The sequence below is a fragment of the Cryptomeria japonica genome, chromosome 8 (genome assembly GCF_030272615.1).
Source record: "Cryptomeria japonica chromosome 8, Sugi_1.0, whole genome shotgun sequence".
Lineage (NCBI taxonomy): Eukaryota > Viridiplantae > Streptophyta > Pinopsida > Cupressales > Cupressaceae > Cryptomeria > Cryptomeria japonica.
The window spans coordinates 301718494-301731382 of record NC_081412.1 but is presented as its reverse complement, the minus strand read 5'-3'; the positions used below and the strand labels follow the sequence as shown (position 1 = coordinate 301731382).

The window sequence follows — 12889 nt, the reverse complement described above, 5'->3', positions numbered from 1 at the left end:
GAAAAGTGGGATGTAGTAAAAGTGTGTGGTAGAAGTTTTGGAGCTGACTTGCTTAATGGTTTCTTGAGACATTGAGCCTAGGGAAACTACATTCTCAAGAGATTATTGGAGGCTATGAGTTGAAGGCTTATTCATTGTAGTTCAATTTTTTATGTATCTTTATCTAAGATAGTGAATCTCTACAACAAGTCCTCGTATCTTGCTCTGAGATACTGATTCTCTTCAATAGGTCCTTGTATCTTGCTCTGAGGTAGTGAATCTCTTCATAAGGTCCTTCAGGGAGCAATACATGCTTCCTTGAGCAATGAGCCTTAAAACAAATCATAATCTTCTTTGTGAGGTTGGATTTGGATGTAGTTCCAATCATCTTTTTCTCATTGTCGTTTTCTCCTTTTTGGGTTTTCCACATAAAAATATCGTCTTCTCTTGTGGATTGGTGTTCATTGCTTTATCTTTCATTATTTTTGATCTATTTAAGGGTTTTAAATTTGAATTGTGTTGAAGCAGTGAGTTTTGAAGATACTAATTCACACCCTCTAAGTATTCAGTGTGTTCAATAATTGGTATCAAAGAAAAGTTCCTCAAAAGTAGCTTAACCACTTAAGAAAGGTCCAAGATGGCGTGAGATGGATCTCACAAGGCACCCAGATTTGATGGAACACACTACACTTTTTGGAAAGTAAGAATAGAAGCATATTTGTCCTCTTTAGGCTTTGGAGTTTGGAATTCAGTCGAGGATGGTTATATTGCTCCTACTACTCATCCAATAGATTCAACAAAGATTAGGTTGTATGAAAACAATGGCAAAGCAAGGAATGCAATCTTGAGTGGGCTAGCATATTAAGAACATGTGAAGGTGATGTTTTGCAGTACTGCTTGGTAGGTTCGGGAAAAACTCAACAACATTTATGAATGAGATGATAAAGTAAATAAAATCAAGATGCAAAACTTCAAGTGCACATTTGAGAGTTTGAGGATGTCAGAGGATGAAGATATTGCTAGCTATATGCTCTAGGTGGATGAAGTGGTAAATGATATCAGAGATATTTGTGGATACTTAAAGAAAATGAGGTTGTGAAAAAGGTACTTAGATCTCTTCCTATATCTTATAGTCATTAGATATTTTCTATTGAGGAATGTAAGACTTGGATAACTATTCAATAGATCAACTATATGGTGCTCTCACTACTTTTGAGATGAGACAGTTTCACAAAGATGTTCCAAAGAATGAAGCAACATTCAAATTTTGTAAGAAGTTAGAAGATGAAGCAACTAATTGGTTTGATGGATTTGATGAAAGAGAAGAAAACTTTGTGAGAAGACTAAAGAAGGGCATCGACAAGTACAAAGGTGAGTTAATTTTCAAATGTTTTAATTGTGGGAGAATTGGTCATTTTTCTTCTAAATGTACTTTTAGAGAATTAGAAGATAGCAATAAAAGAGAGAAGTTCAAAAGAAGCCCTTATTCCAAGGACAATAGTTGTTCTTCACAAGATAAGGATCATAATGATTCAAATAATGAAACACTCTTCATGATCTTGAAATTTGGTGACAAAAAGGGTTATTGAAAAATGTAAGAAGTCTGGTAACTTGTAGGCTAACAAAGATAGTGGAAAGTCAATGATTGTATATACTTCCTTCCATGAAAAAGAAGAATCAAATGCTTGGGTGATTGACAATGGTTGTTCCCATCACATGAGTGGTGACAAAGGGAAGTTCATCAACCTTAAGAAATGAAATCGAGGATCATTTGAGTTTGGTGATGAAGACTGCACAAATTTATGGAAAGGGTACCATAGAAATTTATGCAAAGACCTAAATAGAGGATGTTCTTTATGTTAAAGCTCTAAAATACAATCCCCTCAATGTTAGTCATATTACTTTTTGAGCTACTCTGCAGCAGCACATACTGGCAAAATTGTCCCATTAAATTAGTGAGAAATAGTCATATTCTAAGTTTATATGCCTGGTCTACTCTTTCACTTCACAAACAATATAACTTCACCTTTGAAACTTGGCACTTGAAAACAATTTATATTCACATGAATTCAAACCTTGACCTTTTGAGCAAACGGGATACAAATTCTTGAAAGGGACCATAAACATGCTTCTTTGTGCAATATCTTTAAAATCTGTACCTTGTGCTTTTTCGACTGTCAAAGACTCTGAATAATCCATGGAATGTTCTTCTTTGTTCTTGTTGTAACTTCATTCATTGTGCTTTTGAAAAGTCTGTCAAACCCTGCTCACTGCACCTTTATGTTTCATTACCGTGATAATGATAGCATACCCCTTTGACTGTTCTAAAGGTTTGCATCCTTTCTCTGTATGCTTTCCTTCAGGCATTCTGAGACTGTCTTTTTGAAGGCCTTTGAGCAATGATCTAATAATCTGGCTTCAACATATTAAAGACCTTTGTGCCCTAACACTGAGTTTGGTTGACAAATCGATCCCTTGGTATCATGGTTGAGACTTAACAACAAGACATGACTGTCTTTTATGTTCTCATACATGCCTTTATCACTGTAATGACTATCTTTATTTGACTGTCACAAAGAATATCACTGCCATATGCATCAAAACCCTATCACAAACCTTTGCTCTTGTTGTAATCTGTATCAGGTTCTCTTTTCTTGGAGGTCTGTTGATAGCGTTGAGACACAATTACAAGGCATTATGATAATGTTGAAACATTTGCTGCTTTTAGTATCTGAGGGCTTTATGACTGTCATTTCTCTGTTTCTACTATGACTTGCTCAGAGATAGTCTTTAACAGTCCTTTATACTTTGTATCTCTGCAGTTGGCCTTGATATGCATAGTCCTTTTTAGGGAGCTATAACGGTCCTGTATGGGCTGTCTTATTTGAGATCCTTTGAGCTTCTGTGTCCAAGCTTGGACAGCATACATGTAATCTCTTCAGTGTGCAACATAATCTTGACAGTGATCTTTCTTTATAGGAATATGACTCATTCAGGTTAGCAAGACCCTACTATTACTATCATTGCTCTAGAACTATGAAAGAAAGATGCATAGCCCCTATTCTCATTGCTCGGGCAAAAAGAAGCCCAAAACCCATACTATGAACGCAGAAAATGACCTTGCCTCCATGAAAGGAATGGAAAACTTCAGTGAGATAGAGCAAACCTGTGTTTGCATTGTTTGATGGCAACAATCTCTGTGATTTGCAACAGTCTCTCCACCATTATTGAAGTTCATTCTACGTGAACAGTCTCTGAAACAACTAGTGCATGTCCTTGAAAACTGAAAATACATTGAGTAAGCTCCTCCTTCACAGGTATACACGTGATACATGCATGTACCTGCTTCTCAAGCCTCTGTTGAAGATCCAAACTGCCCTGGCCGCCATGAACAGCAACATGTAACTCATCAAACTAGGGCTTTCCTTCCTTCCACGTAGGAGCTTGGCCTTGTTCAAATACAGTTAATCCCTTAACACATGGTTTGCTGAAACAATGAGAGGTTTTCCCTCCAAACATATCTTTTGACTCCATTGAAAGCTTTGACTCAAAAAGATGGGAAAACTTCACGCTTTAAACTCATTAAAACAAGGCATTTGATTTGGAAATATTGACTCAAACTCCTCAAATTTTAAATAAGACCATAAGACTCATGTGTGAAGGCTACTTTAAGCCTGAAAGTTTAAAATAGGCAACAAGATCAACCCTTCACACCAGATTTTGTACAAAGCCTGCTTAAACAAAATTGAATGGCAAACACATCCCATTTGAACACACACAAGAACAATTTGATTGTGAATTGCAATGGAAAGTGAAATTCAGCCATTTATAAGGCATTGAAAACTCACGTCAGAGGCATTGCTAGGTTCTTTAAGGCCTTGAGAAGGTTGCTTTCAATTTTGATCTTGCTGCAAGGACTCCAACTTGCAGACATACATTTGTTCTATATGCCACTGGGCTCCTCCAGAATTTACCAGACAAACACCTACCAAAAATTTGTCTTATTTTCCTATCTATTAAAAATGCGAAAACTTAGATATTACCTGTACACATCACCTTCAATGTTTTTGAACTGATGTGCTTTGCTTGACTATGAGGTAGATAAATAATGTGGATGCCAAAAATATTTGGACAAAAGCCTATTGGAAAAAAAGTGTGTTTGTCTGAGACTGAGCTAGTTTAAGCAATTGATTAGCCTGTTTGTTACTGCCAAAATATAAATCTCAATCTAAATATACTAACAATGGAAAATATCTCTCTTTGTAGAAAAATTGTGCAAATACACACTTTAACTTACACAAGTTGTTCAAAAGGAAAAAAATGAATTCTTGTTGCTGTATGAAACTTATCCTATTTCATAGAACAGAAAACAAAAATAAAATGAAAAGATATAGCATATTCTTACCTTCAAGGCAGATAAAAAGATAGGCCATGCCCCCAATTATACTAAGACCAATCAGATAAGCATTTCGTCCAGGCATATACACTAAATTACAGTCACTCTATAATCCATAATCCAAATATGAATTATAGTCATAAAAATGCCCTGCAGATAGTGACCTTTAATTTCCATCTGTAAATTGGCCAGTAGTTAAGAAACTCAAGACAGAAATATAGACAACGGAGCACTGGTAAAAGCAAGCAAAGTAGATATGTACAGAAAATGTATATGAAAGAATCTGAAGACAAGCCATGTCACCATTGCTTGAAAGGAAGCCGTTTTTGCAGTGCCTAACAGCATGGTCCAGAACCTCAGCACACCTACTTCTTGTCATCTTGGACACAGAAAGCATGGTCAATATGTGTTCCAGCATACCAATGGACTCTGAAGTAATCAAATAATAAAGCAGCGAGAAAAACACCATTGACTGAGACAGAAAATTCAAAATGCCACCAACACCGGAGGCAGATTGGCTTGAAATCTCATCAAGAACACCATTTTGTGCATATCCTGTAATCATAGAGTCCATGAGAGCACTTTTTTTGGGGATACTTTTTAAAACAGATCATGACTCTTTTCTATGCTTCCACATATTGCATACATATCTGTCAAGGCACCTGCAACTATAACATCTGAGAAAACCACTTTCTGTTATACTTTGATGTATGTCAATGGCCTGTTACAAATCTCTCATGCCAGGCACTAGCACAGGCTGGAAGAATGCTGGCAAAGATTGTGGAGACTGGCTTTATGCTTGCCAAGTGCATTTGCTTATAGGTTTCCAAAGCCCTTTTAACAAATCCATTCCGTCAAAAGATATAGGCATTGTTTGTCATTCTCCCCGCTTTGCTGAATCGACATTTCAACGATGTGTCTGAAAACTGATATTTCATGCATTAAAACATTAGGAAGTCATCAGCATACACTAAGTTTTTGTGCCTTCTCTTGCCTCATAACACAACACTTGCTTCTGACAATCTACAGACAAATGGAACACCAATCACAGAGCAGAAAAAAATGTTCCATCTATATTTTGCCTTAAAAACCTGCAGCTTAACCCACTGAACTAACAAGCAGAAAACAAATTTTAGAAAAATTGAATTGTAATTGGCAAGTAGAGTATGGATTAATCAGTGTATAAAAACACCATGGATGCTTTAGTTTCACGGCAGGAACTAAACAATTAGCGACATACTCGTATAAATCTTTGAATGCTTAAACTGTATCCATCATTACAAAACTTCGCCCAAAAACAATTACAAAAGTCAAGAACTTTGATATTTTTTTGTTCAAGTGTTGTGACAAATTTCATGGAGTATCACGTGAGATAGTTTGTAATGTATTAATGTTTTCTCTCAATGCAATTCAAGAAAAAACTATGTTCAAATTCAATATAGAGTTTGACATTTGAGATTTAGTATTTACTAATGTAAATTCGGTTATATGCAATCAAGTTGTATTATTATTTATACTGCAATTATCTCTCAATCTTAGTAAGCCAGGTCTCCCATTAGGTTGTTGCATAAGATTTAGTACAATCATCCAAGTTTAACATGTTTCATATCTGTAATGACCACAATACTTTCCTTTTCTACTCGGTTAACCCTAACTATATGATGCTTAATTGTATCAGTATATAACTTCCAGGTAAACCTGCAGACTCAAACAAATACCATGCACTCCTTAAAAGCCATAGTTCAATTAGGCTTAAAAGGGTCTATTTAAACTCAAGAAGGTCACCTATCAATTCACTCCTCTCCTTAATACCATTTTACAGGCCTTGTTGTGTACATCATTCTAATATCAATCATAATATGAAAAAACTTGTAACTTTACCCTTTAAAATTTTCTTTCATTTTCAAAGTATGTAAACCTTGATAGCTCAAAAGAGCTTATTGTTATCAAACTTTGAAAACAACCGAATTCTAGAAACATATTATCCCTAAATAAAAAACTGGCATGTGAAGTCTCATCACAGACCTCTGAGCCATAATTCTAGAGGTTATAAGCATCTATCTTTTACAAAAGTTATGGTTTTTATGAAGAGAACTTATCTGTGTTGTGTGATAGGTGGCGAGTCAGATTTATATACATTAGAAAGGGTTCTTCAGAAACCCCAGAGGCCATCTTGTGATTTTTCACTCCTCGCAGTAATGAATTCCAACAATTAAATTTGATGAGTTCAGGACAATTAACCCTGATTCTTGGGAAAATCTTAATGGCATTTCCGGATCATAGATAAAACAAAATCTACCTGGAAACACATGATTTCAGTGCAAATGGCAGAACTGACGTAGGTATAACACCATATAATTAATCGAGACTAAAAGACAACAAAAAATGGCAAAGGAATGTGTAAACCAGGATGAAGGAATGCTCTGTTAATCATATGCAAATTCTAGAAAAGAATTGATTATAACCCTTCAACACATTTCCTGCTAGCAATGCAGCTTTCATTTCCTTCAAGGCTTCACATATTCCACTCTTTCCACGTTCCCCATTCTTCAACCTCGTCCTCCAGCTTTTCAGTCCAGGACTGTAAAGTCTTCCTGAAAACTCATTCAATGTCATGATCCTTAATGGTAATCTAAAATATAAATTTAACGAAAAACCATCAGTATCTCTAGGAGCGATGCATAGTATACAATTTCATTTCATCAAGTCAAAGGCACGGTCCAGCTCTCCAAAAATTCAGACATATCATATATTCACAAAATGAATGTCAGTTCTTACCACTGCAAATGTGACCATGCATCTTGTTACAGTGCAACTGTAAGTTTATAGCTTGCCACTGTTAGCATCACCAATAATCTCCACAAGAACAATGTCCATGCTTGAAATGATGGAAACGGTTGGAATCTCTAACAATAATTTCTCTTGCAACAATCTTGGAGATAAACTTGGTTGCAGTGTGGCAGTCACCACATACTCGAAGGTTCTTGACAACTCTAATAGTTGTCCCAGCGGACATGTGTAACAACCCGAATGCAATCGCCAACTTCTCACTATGGTGGCAGAGAAGTAATTCCTTCTCCTCATCCTCCACATCATTCAGCACAGGTTTTGTATCTGGAGCATACCCTGCCTCCTTCAGCTCCGAAGACAATTTCTCCAACATTGCATAGATCTCTTGTGTTTGTGGGTGTGATCTGTCACCTACACAAAAAACATGAACTGTTTTATGGACTTCAATCCAACTACATCCAGGTATCTTTTTGATCCCTCTATCTTTCATCAATTTCCTTACATTTCGAACATCATCCCATCTGCCTATTTCTGCATAAATGTTTGACAGAAGAACATAGGGTGCAGTATTTATATAATCCAACTCAAAAAGGAGCGTTGCCACAAATTCTCCTAGATGCAAATTCTTGTGTGATCTACAAGCACCAAGCAAACTCATCCACACAACTGAATCAGGTTTTATTGGCATTTTAATGATAAAATTTAAGGCTCCCTCAAAGCAGCTAGCACGGCCAAGAAGATCAACCATGCATACATAATGGTCAATTGTAGGTATGATGCAATAAAAATGAATCATCTGATTGAAGTATTTACAACTATCATCCACTAGACCTGCATGGCTGCATGCAAATAAAATACAAACAAAGCTTATATAGTTGGGTTTAGTTTGAGAATACTTCATCAGTTCAAAGAGTTTGAGGGCGTCCTGGCTATGGCCGTGCATTGCATAGCCTGAAATCATTGCGTTCCATGAAGCCACATCAGGATTTTTCATTCTGTCAAACAGTTCACGTGCCTTCTTTATGCTGCCACATTTTGCATACATGTCTATTAGGGAAGTTGCAACTACATCGGACAAAAACCCCATTTCAATTATTTTTTGATGGAACTCCATACCTTGCTTCAAAGCTCCAATTTTGGAACATGCTGGCAAGATACTGGCAAATGTCAATTTGTCTGGCTTTACATCTGTCAATTGCATTTGCTTAAAGATCTCCATAGCTTTTTCAACTTGGCCATTTTGTGCATATCCGGCAATAACTGCATTCCATGAGACTGCATTTCGGTCAGGCATTTCATTGAAAAGACTTAATGCCTCATCAAGAAAACCATTCTGTGCATATCCCGTAATCATGGCAGTCCATGTGAACACATTTGCCTGAGGCATTTTGTCAAAGATTTCACGCGCCTTACTTATGCTAGCACACTTCGCATACATGTTTATCAGAGAAGTCACAACTACATCATTTGACAAAAGCCCACTTTCAATTATCTTCCCATGGACATTCATACCATGTTCCAAAGCTCCCATTTTGGCACAAGCTGGGAGGATACTGACAAAGGTGGACGTGTTTACCTTTTCACCTGCCAATTGCATTTGGTTGAAAAGCTCCAAGGCTTTATGAACAGGCCCATTTTGCGCATACCCAGTAATGATAGCCGTCCATGATACTACATTTCGTTGAGGCATTTCGTCGAACAATTTGTGGGCCTTCTCTATGCTTCCACATTTTGTATACATGTCTATGATAGCAGTCGTAACTACTACGTGTGGCAAAAACCGCCTCTCGATTATTTTTTGATGAATTTCCATGCCCCGTTCCAAAGCTCCCATCTTGGCACACGCTGGGAGGATGCTGGCAAAGGTTGACGAGTCTGCTTCTATACCTGCCAATTGCATTTGTTTAAAAAACTCCAGCGCTTTTTCAACAAACCCATTCTGTGCGCATCCAGCAATGACTGCAGTCCACGAAACAACGTTCTTTTGGGGTATATCTTCAAAAAGTCTTAAAAGTTCATCAAGAACGCCATTTTGTGCGTATCCTGTAATCATTGCATTCCATGAAACCACGTTTGCATTAGGCATTCTGTCAAACAACTCGCGCGCCTTCTCAATTCTTCCACATTTCGCGTACATAGCTATCAGGGTATTCATCACGATATCATGAAACTGAAATCCACATCTAATGGTCTTTCCATGGATCTGAAAACCATGATTTAGAGTTGCCACGTTCCCGCATACAGGGAGAACGGTGGATAAGGTGAAGTGATCGGGTTTTACAGCTGTTCGTTGCATTTGGTAAAATAGTCTGAACGCCTGATGAGGAAGGCCGTGCCTTTTATAGGCTGAAATGATCATATTCCATGAGAAGACATTTGGTTCAGTCATGTTGTCGAAAACACTGCGGGCGTCCACCAAGCTTCCACATTTGTCATACATGTTGATGAGTTTATTTTGTAAAAAACTGTGGGTGGCAAATGTAACTCTGTCATTGATGTGAATATGAACTTTCTTACCTTCTGAAAGGGCTTTATTTTCAATGCATGCCTGCAACAGATGAATATATGTAGAAGAGTGTACAGGAAGGTCGTGCGCTGTAAGAAGGATATGCATAGCCTCCTTCAAGTGACCTTGAATACACAGTGTTTTGATGTTTTGATTGAGATGAGCTATGGTTGACATTGTATGAGTGTGGAATGGTATTCATCGGGATGCGATAAAACAGCATTATCTGCTGCTCATCGCCATTCCCTTTCTTTTGTTTCCGTGAATTAGGTAGCATAGATAGCTCTGATATCAAATCAATTTTCAAAATCCTGGCACAAGGCCTGTTTCCAAGCCATTAACCAAATTCAAATGAAGTTTCCCTTGGAAGGAAACCAAGGAGAACCAAATTACACACACAACTTCAAAATTGATAATTGTATGTCCTGTGTTTTACATACAGAGACAATCACGGAGACTTGAAGGTTGTAGGCTTCTAATGGGGGAAAATGTATAGGCACGCCCTTTTTACTTCTTTTGGGATTTTTTATTTCTTTGTTACGCCGAAGGCGTCTCCTTAATTGAAATGGACGAGCTGATTTTCATGATCTACGACATGTAATTAACGAGGAGGGCTACAAGACGATTCAAACACCAAGAGCCGTTAGATTTTTCGTCAAGTTTTTTACTGGTCTCCTTGTTTTGTCCTTGCGCCTTTTTTTTGTCCTCGTTGTTTTTTGCGTAAATGTGAGCTTTTAACGCACTGATGTTGCTGGTAGGAAAATATTATACGTGGCAGTGCAGTAGAAATTAAATTGCAATAGATGTATCACTCAAAAGTCAAACCCTGCTCCAATAAATAGAGGAGGATAATCTTATCCTTTTCCTGTCAGAATAATTCATCTCAAAAGATATCATGAAGTGAATTTTTTATTCTATAGGGAGAAGGTAAAAATAATAATATTAGTTATTCTATAGGTTAACCTTTCTCGGTGGCTTATTTAGGCCAATTCAACAAAATTTATATATTTTGATTCAATTAATTTTGATTAATATAAAAAATTGTGGGAGTAATAATTTTAAAATATTATATATTAAGTTAAAAGTAAATGTAATATGAAACATATTTAGTTTTAGGATGATAGAAAATGAATAATTTTAATATTAAGTAGATTTTAATCATTTGGGTATTGTAAAATAGACAGTCTAGATGTATTTATTGTGAGAGTAATAAAATCTATTTTGATTAATATAAAAAATTGTGAGAGTAATAAAATTAATATATTGTATATTAAGCTAAAAGTAAATGTAATATGAAACATATTTAGTTTTAGGATGATATAAAATAAATAATTTTAATATTAAGTAGATTTTAATCATTTTGGTATAGTAAAATAGATAGTCTAGATGTATTCATTGTTTAGAATTTTATGACGAGTGGTTATTAACTTTGAGTTGAATACGTGAATCTCGATCAATTTTGAGTGTATGAATTTGAGTGTGTGAATTTGTCACATTCTTTGTGGATATGAAGTTTGTGTGATATAATTTTATGATACAGTTTCGCTGAGTCGGTGCATCTACAATACACATTGTTGAAGACACATCTACAATACACACTGTTGAAGAAAGAGTGCAAGATGATTCAAATTATCTTGATAGTTGAATGTTTGTTGTATTTCATTCATTGAATTGACATCAAATGTAGTCATTTCCTATACTAACCACAAAACTCTATAGCTAAATGGTGACATCATTGTCATTATGCTGAAGGCGTCTCCTATCTGAGAATGGACAACCTCATTTTTCAAATCTAAGGTTGATCTCATCTCTAAGCCCATGCAAGATGATTGGATTGATTAGAACCGTCCATTTTCGTTGGTCATTTTCATGCATTTTTTCTCCCTGTACACGCAAGAGATAAAGACGAAGTACTACTATTCTGGACTACATAGTTGTCAAGCTTTATTAGCCAGCCTGGAGCTGTGTTTGATGTGAACACCTGCACTGACACCAATGCCCGATTGTCAAATCACCAGCCATAGTCCTCCTGGTTCCTTGTGATTCCATAAAATTAAATGGATGTGTCGTGAATTTCCTGTTGATGGTTTACCAGATTTGTTAAAAACTGAGGAAATTTTTTTAAAAAATTGAATTTGTCATGTGACATTGCTAACACAGCACATTTTAATAAATTTCGTAAATTCTTTTTTTTAGTTGTGGCTGATTTTAGTAAAAAGTATAAGAATAATATTATTGTAGCAAATAAAACCCTTTTCCCAGTACGTGTTTCCCTAATCTCTTAAGAATTTGACCAATCATTTATTTACTACCATGACAAAGATTAATTAGTCCATAAAATAGATGGAACCCATCAATTACCTTTAGGTGTTTGAAACAATAGTTTACATATCAAATCTCATTCGTAGAGAAAATTAAAGCAATTATGTCCATAATATTATTATGAACTTAAAGTTGATTATATTAATAAATAATATTTTACATTTTATATTATATTAATTATCTTTAATTTGTATCATATTATGGATTACTATTATAGTAATTATTAATACTAATTTAAAATCATAGGTATTATAATAATATTATAATATACTTAAAAAATGAAGTATTTATTCATATATGATATTAAGTAAACTTTATAAATTAATATCATAGGCTTTTTAGTGAATATCTTTTGAATAAATTAAAATCATCTTTAAGAAATAAATTTTGATTGTTTTCTTACAATTAATGTCAAAAGACGAATAGGAATAGGAGTTGAAATAAGGAGAGAAAGAAGCATTTTTCAACTGGTAAGTAATATTATTCAGGATTCACTATATAATAAAATTGTATACTACATTTTTTATATTAATATTTTCTTCACTTTAAATATAAGTATAGTTAATGTTGAAACTAAAGATAAATAAATTAATGATATATACCATTTTATTAATTAATTTATAATCATTTTATAAAAATATAATATAGATCTTATTTTATAATTTATCATTGTAAATTGTTTAGTGTCTTTTTAGATAGTCTTAAAGTAACTAGTTATGTACTCCATTATCATCATTACTTGTGCCACATTTCTCAAATTGAAAATAGGATGTTAGAAAGTTACGAACAAAATTTGTTAATTAAATTAAATATATTTATTTATTATTATATACGCTATTTTAATTTATCAGTAGTTTAATTTATAATATTTGTTGTTATATTAAATTTAAATCATT

General features: G+C 35.0%; 1 protein-coding gene across 4 annotated transcripts; it reads right to left on the bottom strand.

Moving 5' to 3' along the window:
* Window positions 1-2021: 2021 nt before the first annotated feature.
* LOC131060554 (pentatricopeptide repeat-containing protein At3g26782, mitochondrial) lies at window positions 2022-10364 on the bottom strand. 4 transcript variants are annotated; one of them, XM_057993812.2, is made up of 2 exons: window positions 7154-10364; window positions 2022-6969 (listed from the first exon to the last, which is right to left on the bottom strand). In XM_057993812.2, the coding sequence occupies exon 1, from the start codon at window positions 9846-9848 to the stop codon at window positions 7221-7223; it is 2628 nt and encodes an 875-aa protein (XP_057849795.1). In that variant the 5' UTR covers window positions 9849-10364; the 3' UTR covers window positions 2022-6969; window positions 7154-7220. The 4 variants fall into 4 exon arrangements, with proteins under 4 accessions (XP_057849795.1, XP_057849797.1, XP_057849798.1 ...); XM_057993814.2 differs by lacking the exon at window positions 2022-6969 and having other exon boundaries at window positions 7377-7576; window positions 7668-10364; XM_057993815.1 differs by lacking the exon at window positions 2022-6969 and having other exon boundaries at window positions 7442-7576; window positions 8062-10364.
* Between the last annotated feature and the right edge of the window lie 2525 nt (window positions 10365-12889).

Excerpts from the sequence above, each read along its gene's own strand:
- LOC131060554 (XM_057993812.2), bottom strand. The coding sequence starts at position 9,848 with ATGTCAACCATAGCTCATCTCAATCAAAACATCAAAACACTGTGTATT.